The following is a 12,742-nucleotide window of genomic DNA, read 5'->3' as shown; positions in this document are numbered from 1 at the left end:
ATTTAATACTTGATATTTTTTTATATATAGGCAATATTTGATTTGGATTTCTTGCTTTTTTTTTGCAAGATGATTAATAAAGAGATAAATTTCTCTAACATTCCTTCAGACATTTTAGGTCATATATTTGCATACTCTGGATTTAAATCTTTCTTAAGATGTCAAGAAACTTGTCAGAATCTACTGCATAGTTGCTCCGGCCTAAAGACGGTCTGGACATATTTTGGTATAAAGAGAGGAATTATAGAAGATGGATTTTGTGATAGGGAAATGTTTATAGAAAGAGCATTGGAAATATTTCGTTGGAAAAATAAGATACCTATTCATATTTGGAACTATCCAGTTTTGGATTCTACACAAAGATTTGGTACTTCTACAAAAGAATCAGGTAGTATATTTACAAAGGATAATGTTTGGCAAAATATTCAAAATCTGATACCTCGAGGTTGCTCATTTTCAATCCCAACAATTCATATAATCAAAGGTTTAATGTATAATATAGAATATCCTATTGAATCTTTTTATACTAGTAATTCAAATTCTACAGTAAGATTGGAATATAAGAGTATTGGATTTTCAAAAGTGAATGTTATTAGTTGGTGCAGATGCTCTAAAAAAAGTGAAATTCAATATATTTTAGTTATTGGAAGAGATATAGATAGTGAAAGATGTAAAGTTCATGAAAATAAATCTTCCAATTCCCATAATGCCAGTAACAACTTTTTACTTAGATCTGATTCACCAAATTTTATTGAAAGATCTTACTTATTAAAATTATGGCAATTTAATAATTCACTAATTGAAGATGGTACAATAAAAATATCTACAAGTTTTAGTATTGGTGATCATGGAGAAATAATAGCAGTAGATAGTTTAGAATGGAATAATGCAATATTCTTTGGAGTAGTTACTAACTATGGAGGAGTATATCTAATATCCCTTCCATTAGATAGTAAACACAAATTATCTTCTTGTAATGTAACTCAATATAATATTAATGAACAGAGGGATCTATCAAAATCATCAATACAATTATTTGCAAAGTCTATACAAGGAGAAAGTAAATTGAAAGTGTGGATAGCATCTTGTCTATCAAATTATGGTTCTAAGCTAAATTTTATTTCAATAATAACTAATTCCTCAAATTTTATGTTGTGTGAATATATAAAAACAATTTTATCTAATGATATGCGAACTTTAGGTTGTTGCATGGCACCAAGTGTTGGTATATTTTTTATATGGTCAGCTTATCCAAGATGTTTTACTACTTATTTCACTGTAAATATCAAATTATATCATGATTTATTTAATAGAGATAATATAAATATGAATAATTCTGGAACTAATAATGTTAACTCTTCTCATAATCCAAGTTTTGATCATAGTGAATTGTGTTACTTATCTACATCTAGTTTCTCAAACTCAGTAAATCCACTAAATGAAATAACAAACAGCTATAGCCTTGTTCCAAAATTAGCAAAAGTTCTTTACGAAGATAAGAGTAGTCATACAGCAACATTTTGTGTTACTCTTGGAAGGGATTTATTACTAAGGCGTGCATATTGGATATATAATGAAAATAATACTTCTATTGAATGTTATGTAATTGATTTATGCCAATTTAAAGGTCATAATCATGAGATATATTCTTTGAGTTTTGATGGGAACCGTAGAATCGCTACACTTGATATTGGGAATTACTTAGTAGTGTGGGATTTATTTTACCAAAAGAAGCTTTTTGGATGTTTTATTGAGGATGACGTATTTGGCTATGCATCCGATGATGAGGAAGATTATTCTGATGAGTTTGAAGATGAATATGATGATGGAATTGATCTTCATATTAGTAAGAAAAGTAGGATAAAGGCTAAAGGAAAAAAATTAAAAGCCAAAGCGAAACATCAAATATATAACAAATCTCAAGGGCCTAATTTACAGTGTAGAAATATTCTAAATCTCTATATAACATCAGAAATGATAGCATTTTGGTCGCCTATTAAGCAGAGGTGGTATCAATTAATATTTGGTACTGGTAAATAATTTTGAAAATTCTTTCAAATATCTGTTCACTTTTAGTAGTACCTTTGACACTTAAATAGCGGGTGAATATACGTGGCAGTTAATTGATATTTTAATATACCGATTATATGGGGTAAATTTCACACATTAAGCCAGCCATTTGACAATTTATATATTATAAATATGCAAAATTGTAACTTTAATATTCGTCCAAATGTATCATATACTGATGGGTGTGATCGTTTTAGATGCATAAAATACAACTTTGGACACCAATACTGCCATACTTGTTTTGTAAAGTTTGTTAAATTAAAACCATTATTAGTAAAGGCATCTTTAAGGAAATGGAGACATGTAGCTGTTAGTGAAATTAGAACTTCAGACAATATATCAACTATATACTTTATTGATTATAATGAGAACATAGAGGAGAATAAAGATATTATGGAACGAAAAAGTAGTACAGAGGATATTAAAGAAAATAAGATACCTCTACTTTTATCATTAAAAGAGCTTGAATCTGATGTAGAGTGTATTATTATAGGTTTGATATATAAAGAGATGAAACTTCGCCCTACAGTACTTGATGAATATTTGCAAGATATTGATGTAGAAACTAATGAAAATAAAATTACTAACTTCTGTAGTAGTACTGACAAGTTATATATTGAAGATACCTCTTCACGTATATGCTTGTCGTCTCCAAATAATATATTAGATTCATCAAAGTATGTATCTGGGACAATGATTGCAGTTAAGGGAGTTCAGACCGATAGTGGGATATTTATAGTAAATGATTATTGTCTACCTGAAGTCCCTATTTTACAAGTCCCTTGTGATTTTCCCGATAGTAATCCAAGTGAATTACTACCAATATACATTGGATTCGTATCTGGTTTGAATATTGGTGATCCGCGAACTGATCCTTTACCACTGCAACTATTACGTGATTTTATTACTGGGCAATTTATAAAAGCAGAATCTATGGATATTAATAAAGATATAGCTTCAAGAATAGTACGTCTAATTATTGCTGGTAATACAATGTCTTTGCTTGATACAGCAAAAGAGATACAGACAAACACAGGTTCAAAATTAGTAGTTGATAAAGACTCTCTAAATTACCAAATATGTGAAGTTGATACATATCTAGCTCAATTAGCTTCAGTCATAAATGTAGATCTAATGTCCGGTCCACAGGATCCTGTACCTATATCAATGCCTCAACCACAAATGCATCCCTCATTATTTCCTAACTCAAAGGATTATGATACATTTAGACCAACAACTAATCCATACTCATTTTCAATAAATGATGTGCGCATTATAGGTGTATCAGGACATAGTATTGATGATGTAATGGCTTATTCAAGCTATAAAGAACCAATAGATGCTCTCAAATATTGTGTTGAAAGTAGAAGTCTTGCTCCAACAGCTCCTGACACATTACCTTGTTATCCTCTATTTGATGACGATGTATTATCATTGGATTATCCAGATGATCAATTCCCCCATTTAATATTTGCGGGGAATCAATCTAAATTTCAATCATTTAGATTTCCTAATGGTCCTTTATGCATCACAATACCTAAATTCAGCGAAATTGCCACTTTAGTATTGGTTGATATTAATTCATTAAAAACTAAGACAATAAATTTTGGATAACAGTTCAGTAAATACTAATTTTTATGAAATGATTTATTATAATCTATATTTTGTACACTCAAAGGTAAATTTTTGGATCTATTTAAATTATAAATACAAAGTTAATATTTTAGCTGTATAAACTCAAACTATATACATGTTAGATACTTTATGTTATTACTATTTAGTATGGATAAATATGAAAATTTTTTTTTGCGTAATATATTAGAATAATTCTCTAAGAAAAATTATTTAAGTATATATATATTAAGATTATACGTCCTACAACTCAATTACTTAGATAATACTACTAAATAAAGAGTATAATTGTCGAGATTCTAATTTTATAGATAAATATGTAAAATTAATGTATCTAGTTTCTCAAATATGTAAGATACTGCAATATCAGGTATATTTATATTTATAAATAACTAATGTTAGCTTATTAATAGATAAATCATTGATGATATTTAATACAATTATACACTAATGTGTTATGTCTACAATTTATATATTCATCAGCATAATGTATTTAGTGGCTTAAGTAAAATAACCTATTTATATACTAATTCAACTTGACAATTTTTAAAAATTGATCTTCAATATAACTTTGACTTGTGTAGGTAACTTTTATTCTAAATTTGGTTGTTTACACATTATATAAATAAGATATATTTAAAATTTCCACGATTTAAGTTTGAAAATAAACTTATTTTTAATTTTAAACAAGTTTATCTTTAATAAATACAGATAAATACGAAAATTTTATTCTCCTTATTCTAATATGGAACTTTTATAATTAAAGGCTAGTAAATATATAAACTTAAGATGACAACTCTGCCATATATAGCTATTAGGTATATTACTTTATAGAATTAGTACTATTAGGTAATTGTTAAAATAAGTTGAGTTTTATATACATATACATGTTCATTAAAATGTTAAGTATAATCTGTAATTGATAGGTAAAGATACAAAATTGGATATTTATTTAGTAATATAAATGCACGTTAATTATTCTTAGAAATATCTACATTATGACTTTTTTTTGTAAATATATACTGCTAGAGTTTCAGAACAAAAAATATCAATATATATAGCCTAAATCTAGATGATTGAATACTAGAAATTGTACTAAATTATTGGAAGAACATTGTGTAAGTATGCAAAGTATTTTACTAGATATCTGATATTCCTATTTAAATAGATTATAATAATAAATAGATTTTTAAGAAATATACTTATGTGTAAAGGTTATTAAGTTTATTTTTTCTAAAGCTAAAATTATGAAATTTAATTATTAGTATTATAGTTTAACTATTTACAATAATATTTAAACCTTATAATTTAGTAATCTTGTCATCATTCAACTATAGTAATATTAGTAATTATATTATATTTGAAGTCTCCAATACAGTCTGGTATTCCTAAAGTTTGGTGCCCCTCAATTCAATATTATTGGATAATTATTAAATAAGGATAATAACTTTTAAATACAATTGGCTCCAAAAATTTAAAGGCTTATTTCTAATTTCATATTGATTAGAAGTTAATATGAAACACTGAAATATTTAAAATTAATAAATTAGGGATGAACAATGCAAAGTCTCATATTAAGGACATTCGTCAAAATTTATCTATATCTAATTTTTCTTTAAGGGAGCGACTTGAAAGATCAATTAGTATATTAACAACTGAATTATACTCATCTCTTGGTAGAGCCTTATTAGAACTTCTACAAAATGCAGATGACTCTAATTTTTCTGAGTGCTATGATAAAGATTCTATACCTACAGTATATATCTTACTTAGATGGGATTGCTTGATTGTACATATTAATGAATTAGGGATGACACCTGAAAATATTGAATCTATATGTGACATAGGTAATTCATCTAAAAAAAATTCTTCAGTTCGGTTTTACACTGGTGAGAAAGGAATTGGATATCGTTCTGTGTTTCAAATATCTAATAATCCTAGTATTTATAGTGGTTACTATTCTATAAGCTTCTCAAATGAGCCAGATAAGGATGTAGGACTTGGATACATTGTACCAAAGTGGGAAGATCACAATAAAGTACCTGAAGTTGTATCCGTAATATTTAAGAATATTTCAAGGTATGGAGTACCATGGAGTAAAGAAAAAGAAGATAACATTACAAATTTAGAGAGAGAAGAAACAAAAAATTCTAATATTGATAAAAAGCGTTTGGGGTGGAAATTTAAATATAAAGAACAGGAGATAGTTTGTGAAAATGATAAAAAAAGGGAAGTTTTTAACGGAGATTTGTATCAGAAATATAATGGAACATTACACTACTTACCATTTACAAATAATGATACTAAATCGAAGTTTCCATCAATATTATCAGCAATTCATGATATTTTTGTCCCAGATATTCTTCTATTTCTTAGGAGAATCTTGAATATTGTGATAGATGTGGAGCCACGTAATTACACTCATTATATGAATTATAGTCAGATATCTGAATTTCCACTATTAAGAAGACACTTATCTTCACATATTTTAAATAAAGAATTTAAAGAAAGTAATATTTCACATGATTCTGAGTCATTAGATTTTAATAGAAAGGAGATAGATAGTGAATTACATTCATTCATGGTATCAGTTATATCTGCATCTTTACCTCCACATATTTCAGATTACAGATTTGTTCATATTCAAATGAGGCAATTTGATGAAGATGATCTAAATCAAGATAAGGAATATAAACTACGTGAACATGTCACTTCTTCATTCTTTATGATTCTGAGTTTTAAGATTTCTATACCACAAAGGTTTTCTGAAAATTATATATTGCGAGGTAGACAAGAAAGATTCTTTACACGTTGGTCTATTGCTTTTCCAATATTTAGCTGTACTTACACTGAAGAATATTTAAAAAATGATTTAGAAAGTTCTTCTCATAAAAAAGTAGATAATTTAGATTTAGTAAATAGGCAATCAGAAAGTGACTTGGAATCTTCATCTATATCTTTTTTAGGTTATGGTTTTAATTCATGGTACTATTTAAAGAATCAAATACTCAAATATTCTGGAGAAATGTCATGTTCATTAGGTTCTGCTGGTCTACCTAAATCTAAATATAAACAAGGAAAGATTTTTTGTACATTACCACTAAAGACAAGCTTTGTATTCCCTTTTCATGTAGATATTCAAGATCTACTATTAACTGCAAATAGAGAGGAATTACTTATGAATAATCAATGGAATGATTGGCTTATAAGCTTGATATTTGAGAATCAAATACCGGATATATTAACATCTCTAGTTAATAAGCAATTTAACAGTAATATTATAATAAATTCATTATGTATATATCAGAGTTTTGACAAATTTGTTAGGAATTTTCTTGATTTTTTACTTTTAAAAGACAATATTGGTACTTGTGAAAAAGATAAATGTAATAATAATAATAATCCTGTTAGCTCCAAAGAGTCTATAAACAAACTTTATTCTTATGAAATTACTATATTAAATTTAGCAGATATAATAAAGTATACTTGGTTTCCAACGAGGTGTGAAGAATCTGATGAATTCAATAATAAGTTGCAAACTTTATGTATAAACTCGTTACTCGTTATGCCATTTTTAGTAAGTATAGACTTAACTTATTTTTCTCCTAGTGATTTGATGCTACCATTGACACCTCCATATATATGTAAAATTTTAAAAGATCACAATTCTAATTACTCAAAAAATATTGAAATGGGAACTGGTAGTCTAAGCAGTGAATTTACAGAGAATCTATCCCTACCATCAGTATCTACTTTATTTTATTGCAAACTTTGTAAATTACACTTGGAATTTCTTAAATACTTCAACAATACAATTAAATCAGTTTTACATCCACAGATATCGATATTTCGCACTTGTGTAAACAATCCACTTATAAATTTAAAGCCAGTTATTTCTTTATTTCCTACAATATCCAAAATCTTCGACTCTTATGGAATTGAAAAGATTAATTTCGCTACTTTAATGAATAGAGTTAATACAAGAATTCATAATTTTATAAATGTCCTACCAGATGCATTATTAGTTATTTTGTATATCTATATCTCACAGTTGACTCGTAATAATGAAGATCAATATATACTAAATAAAATATTAAAACTACCGATTATACCTCTTGAAGATGGAAGTAGAATACCTGGTTTAATTACAAATTCAAAGGAATTAAATGATAATCGAGATAGAGTTTCTAATAATAAACTTAATGTTTCATCTCTTCATTTATCTGTATCTAAATATAGCTCTCAAGCAAATAAATCTAATATTAATTCTCCATATTCAATGTATCCCATTTTCCAGCCACATATTTGTATACCAAACATGGAATTTCAAGCTTATTGGGAACAATATGAATTTGAGAGATTTAGTGAAATTATAAATAAATTGGGAATAATTAAGTTTGTAAATAAAGAAGTATGCCAATCCGCACCAGAAGATGTCTTTGATTTTATGATTAATATACTAGGTATTGAACATATAGATCTTCCACACTTTTTTAGATGGGTTGCAGTTTCAACAAATAAATATTTAGAACTTGGGTGGGAAAATGCACTAGATTCTCAATTACACTCAATACTATTAATGATAACTCCTTTAATTGTTGAAGATATTCCTTGGACTGAGCTAACGGAAGATAGGATGCTTATGAAACTTCCAGTGGTAGTACAAACATATTCACCTTCATTTTTAAAGAGTATTTTTTATGATATGTACCCTCCAAAAAGGTATGCTAATGAGAAAGAACTAGCTTTGAGTGATGAGTGGGCTAAATGTTCCATTCCATTTCCTACATGTGTATGTAATTTCAAAAAGTATGAAGTAAATAATAAAGTTGAAATATTTCATTCTGAATACGAAACGGATAAAAGATATATCCCCCCAGTTACTGTTGCTATACGAATGACTGAGGTAAGTAGATCTATTACTATGTTAATGACTCTATATTCCAATTGGGAAAGATCTAAGAAAATTAAGCCTCCAGTAAAATACAATCCTAGCTTCTCTAAGACTACAAATTCACAATCTCAACAGAATTCTACTTTAAAAAATACATTTAAGTTTGAATACAAAGGATTGACAATCATACCACCATTATGGCCTCCTCTTGTTGAGTGGGTATTTCCTAAGGTATCTGATAGATTTCACTTTGTAGAATTATCCAGCAATTATATGGTATATGATCCATCATCTAATAAATACTCGAAAGAAATTGGAGGTTCTTTATTTCGTGGATTCATCAATAGATTTTTTAATTTGCTAGAACAATGGTACATGGGATGTAATTTTGATAGATTACCCCCTAAGACTGATGCAACACCTTTAAGCTGGATGAAATCCAATAATCAAAATGATCAAAAAGGCTGTTCATTATGTAACCACTTATTAAATATAATGAGAGCTGGTGCACTTATTCAAATAGCTAATGAGTACTCAAGACGCTCATATACATCTGAGTTTTTGACTGAAATTCTACCCAATATGCCTTGGATACCTTCACCATTTAATACAAAAAGGCATAATATATACTCAGCTACTTCAAAAAATATTGTCTCTTGTTGTAGTAGATGTATATTATGTTCCCCATCGAGTTTATACAGCCCAAAATTAGAAAAACAGCTTAATGGATTAGTTCCCTATGTTTCTGAAACGGTATTTCTTGCTTTGCCAGTTAATTTAAGGAATGCATACAAATTTGCAGTACCTAGTGAGCACCGTGAAACTTATTCTACTCGTAGCTTAACAGATAGGACTATAGAAGATCTTGGAAGTGAGTTACAATTGATAGGTCAAACATTAGAAAATATTGGGGTTACAACTCAACTGAGCACATACTCACTAATTAATATTTTAAGAAGAATTAGTAAATATAATGAAACTGAAAGAGAAGTAGAGAGTGAAATAGTTCTAGATTATGTATCAATTTCAGAAGATTCAATTGAATATGCTGCTAAAGTGGCCTCAAAAGGGTTTGGTATAGATATACAGAGTCTTATAATTTCAGATTGGTGGAAGTCACTAAATAGGTTATGGAATAATAAGGAATCAATTTCTAGAGATATAAATAAAGATAATAATGAAGAATCCATAATTGATGTAATATGTAATCTATACCATCAGATTGGAATTCAACCAGACTTTGATATATCTAATGATATGAAGAGGCCATTTTTTCGTGAATCTTTGATATATTTACCTTTAATGGAATCTTCAATTAATAAATGGGTTCATCTAGATTTTGATAAAATGATTTGGAGTGATCCATACGAATTTTTTCATGGTCATTTTATTATTGTAAGCAGGTTAATTAGAAAGGATAAAATAAAACATGTAAGAACATTCTTTCTTTCACTTATATCTGAAGAACCACTTGCTCAACATTATGCACTTTTATGGCAACAGGAATGTCCAAATATGGTCAAGAATAATAATAAAAATTTATTGGGAAAGCTCAAAGCCTTTCTTACAGTTGCAGTTAAAAAACTAAGTATTCTAATTTCTGACAAAAATATTAGATCCTACCATTGGTGGACAGAATTTTGTAAAAATACTAAAATACTGACTAGGGATTCTCTTAAATTTGTAGATTCAAATAAGTGTTTTATTGCTGATGTACAAATTGGAAATAATCTAGGATCTTTTAATATACCGATAGCACTTACACCAACTATAGAAGTTGAGAAATTCTTAAAAGATATTCTAAATGTCAAATATCTTTCTCAAGCATATAATATTTATTGTAAAATAGGAAAACCAGTTAGTGATATTAAAGATATTTATGGTGATCATATGGAATATCTACAAATACCAAAAGCTGATACCAGCCTTAGAAAATTAGAATTAAATAAGAATACTACCAATGTTGAAGATGAATTGCACTTACCAACAATAAAATTTGCTAATAAAGTTTTAGATAATAATAATTTAGACGTCAATAGTACATTTAATCACTCACATAATATAAACAATGAAAATAAATATTGGCTCACTGTTGAATTTTGGGGAACTTTCATACTATTACTGCAATCTAGAGCTCTTGATATATATTTAGCAGTTGTTGATATATTATGTGAAAATAATACAAATGAGCATTTTGATAGAACTGACTTTTGCCCGTATTCTATATCAGAATTTGAACTAGAATCACAATATACTTCACTTCAAAGTTACAAAAGATCTTCAAAATTGGAGTCCTTAAAAAATCAAGATAATATTCAGGTTATAGCAGAATGGTTGATGATATTTATGAATACTAAAGAGATATTTGTAGATAGTATTATGTTTGAATTTCACAATAAAGATAATGAAACTAGTCTAGAAACATCTAACAAGCAAATAATACCAATAGGAGCTCTATTCTATGAGTTACCAATGAAAAAAGTATCTGCACTTTTTATAAATTCAAATGCTAGTAATACAGATCAATTATATGATATTTGCAAAATTATGACTGATTGTCTACTCCCAAATGTTAATTTTAATAATATTATACAAATCAACATACATGAACTGCTAATTCTTACAAATGATCAAAGATGTATGATACTCAATAAATATATAGATATACAAGGATTTACAGATAATCTAGATATATCAAAAAAAGGAGATTTAAATTATTTAATATACCAACAAATCCTTAATGTTGGCTGGAAATTTATGTATATTGTTAAACACTGTCAATGTAAACAGCACAATAGTAAATTTAGTTCAAGCAAACCTAATCTAAATATAATAAAAACAGATAAATGTATTAATGATCATGATCTAAATATACATTATGCTACTGATCAAAATAAATACAGAAATCATATTGAACAAATGAATCCTATAGGGGCTGTTACATCTACTACTAAGTTCGATACAAAAAATACTACAAATAATATAGACAATGTAACAACAGTAAATAGTGATAATAATATTAATAAGAATTATAAATATTCAATAGATTTATTTGGTATGAATACTCTAGATGATCCTACTCAATCGTCTATAATCAATTCATCTTTATCAAATCTTCATCCCGACTATTCTTTACCTAATCTGGCATCTACTGGACTTGATCATTTAATAAAGGAATATGTGAATCAGAATCCACTTATCCTAGATACTAATCAATACCTTTTATCAGAAGAAGAAATGACATTTAAAACAGGTTACTGGGGTGAACAAGTTTCATTTGATCTTATCTTACCAAATGTAATATCAAGAAAATTACCAATAATTTCTTTATGTAGTAGTAAAACAGATATATATATTTCATTAGATAATATTAATTTTTATCTGAGATCTAGTCATGATACAGCTGAAACTTTAGATGGAAATAATTTATATTTGAATAATCTTAATTTTTCAGAAATGGATATTAATAGTAATTTACATAATTCAACAAATAATAAAAACATAAAATGTTGCGAACGTATATTTAAAGTATCTGAATCTACTGTTATTGCACTTCAGTGGCTTAATGCATATGAAGAAAGCTATTTACCTTGTGACTTTCTTCTTTTTAAGAGGCAAATTTCACCAATTACAAATATTTGCCTAGAATCTGAATTAATTGCAATAGTTGAAGTCAAAACTACTAGGCTACCTATATGGCATTTTAATGTCTCTGGATCTGAATTAAATACAGCCAAACATCTTAGAGAAAAGTATAAACTTTTATTGATTAAAGATGCAGGGACAAGTCAGCCACAGTGGATCCTGTTAAGTGATGTTCCATCATTCCTATTCAAATCTTGTTATATGTTAAATGGGACATTTCAGTTTAATGACAATAATAGCAATATAAATCTTAGTGGTATTTTAGATACAATTTCAGATTTATAAGGCAAAGCTTTGATTATATAAAACTAAAGTAAAATAAAGGGAATTAAAAAATATCTCAGATTTAAATAACAAATTTTCCTATAATATAGACAATATGTTTTTGAATTTCTAAGTTTTCTATAATATTATTTAAAATTTTAGAAATTTCAAATTATCAATTTTTTAGACCCTCACTAGTAGTATAGTATACTCATTACGAGGAAAAAGCGCCGGACT

The 12,742-nt window shown here is 27.6% G+C and overlaps 3 protein-coding genes across 3 annotated transcripts, besides 9 other annotated features; all 3 read left to right on the top strand.

The window, feature by feature from the left end:
- Positions 1–69: 69 nt before the first annotated feature.
- CMU_025570 (F-box domain-containing protein) lies at positions 70–2,040 on the top strand (the record flags this gene model as incomplete). Its single annotated transcript, XM_002139863.1, has 1 exon — positions 70–2,040. One exon carries the CDS (start codon positions 70–72, stop codon positions 2,038–2,040), a length of 1,971 nt encoding a protein of 656 aa, XP_002139899.1.
- A 162-nt stretch (positions 2,041–2,202) lies between these two features.
- Positions 2,203–3,684, top strand: CMU_025560 (DNA polymerase epsilon subunit B family protein; the record flags this gene model as incomplete). The annotated part of the gene is made up of 1 exon (XM_002139862.1): positions 2,203–3,684. One exon carries the CDS (start codon positions 2,203–2,205, stop codon positions 3,682–3,684), a length of 1,482 nt encoding a protein of 493 aa, XP_002139898.1.
- Positions 3,685–3,906: 222 nt separating this feature from the next.
- Positions 3,907–3,934: a sequence feature (AT_rich).
- A 139-nt stretch (positions 3,935–4,073) lies between these two features.
- Positions 4,074–4,094: a sequence feature (AT_rich).
- A 224-nt stretch (positions 4,095–4,318) lies between these two features.
- Positions 4,319–4,347: a sequence feature (AT_rich).
- Positions 4,348–4,859: 512 nt separating this feature from the next.
- Positions 4,860–4,903: a sequence feature (AT_rich).
- Positions 4,904–4,942: 39 nt separating this feature from the next.
- Positions 4,943–5,001: a sequence feature (AT_rich).
- A 227-nt stretch (positions 5,002–5,228) lies between these two features.
- Positions 5,229–5,251: a sequence feature (AT_rich).
- A 3-nt stretch (positions 5,252–5,254) lies between these two features.
- On the top strand, positions 5,255–12,526 carry CMU_025550 (uncharacterized protein; the record flags this gene model as incomplete). The annotated part of the gene is made up of 1 exon (XM_002139861.1): positions 5,255–12,526. The coding sequence occupies one exon, from the start codon at positions 5,255–5,257 to the stop codon at positions 12,524–12,526; it is 7,272 nt and encodes a 2,423-aa protein (XP_002139897.1).
- Positions 11,561–11,631: a microsatellite.
- Positions 11,943–11,977: a sequence feature (AT_rich).
- A 118-nt stretch (positions 12,527–12,644) lies between the features above and the next one.
- Positions 12,645–12,691: a sequence feature (AT_rich).
- Positions 12,692–12,742: the final 51 nt, after the last annotated feature.

This window comes from Cryptosporidium muris, genomic scaffold, assembly GCF_000006515.1.
Source record: "Cryptosporidium muris RN66 scf_1106632353999 genomic scaffold, whole genome shotgun sequence".
In the NCBI taxonomy this organism is placed as follows: Eukaryota; Apicomplexa; class Conoidasida; order Eucoccidiorida; family Cryptosporidiidae; genus Cryptosporidium; species Cryptosporidium muris.
This window is presented reverse-complemented; position numbering and strand designations above follow the sequence as displayed.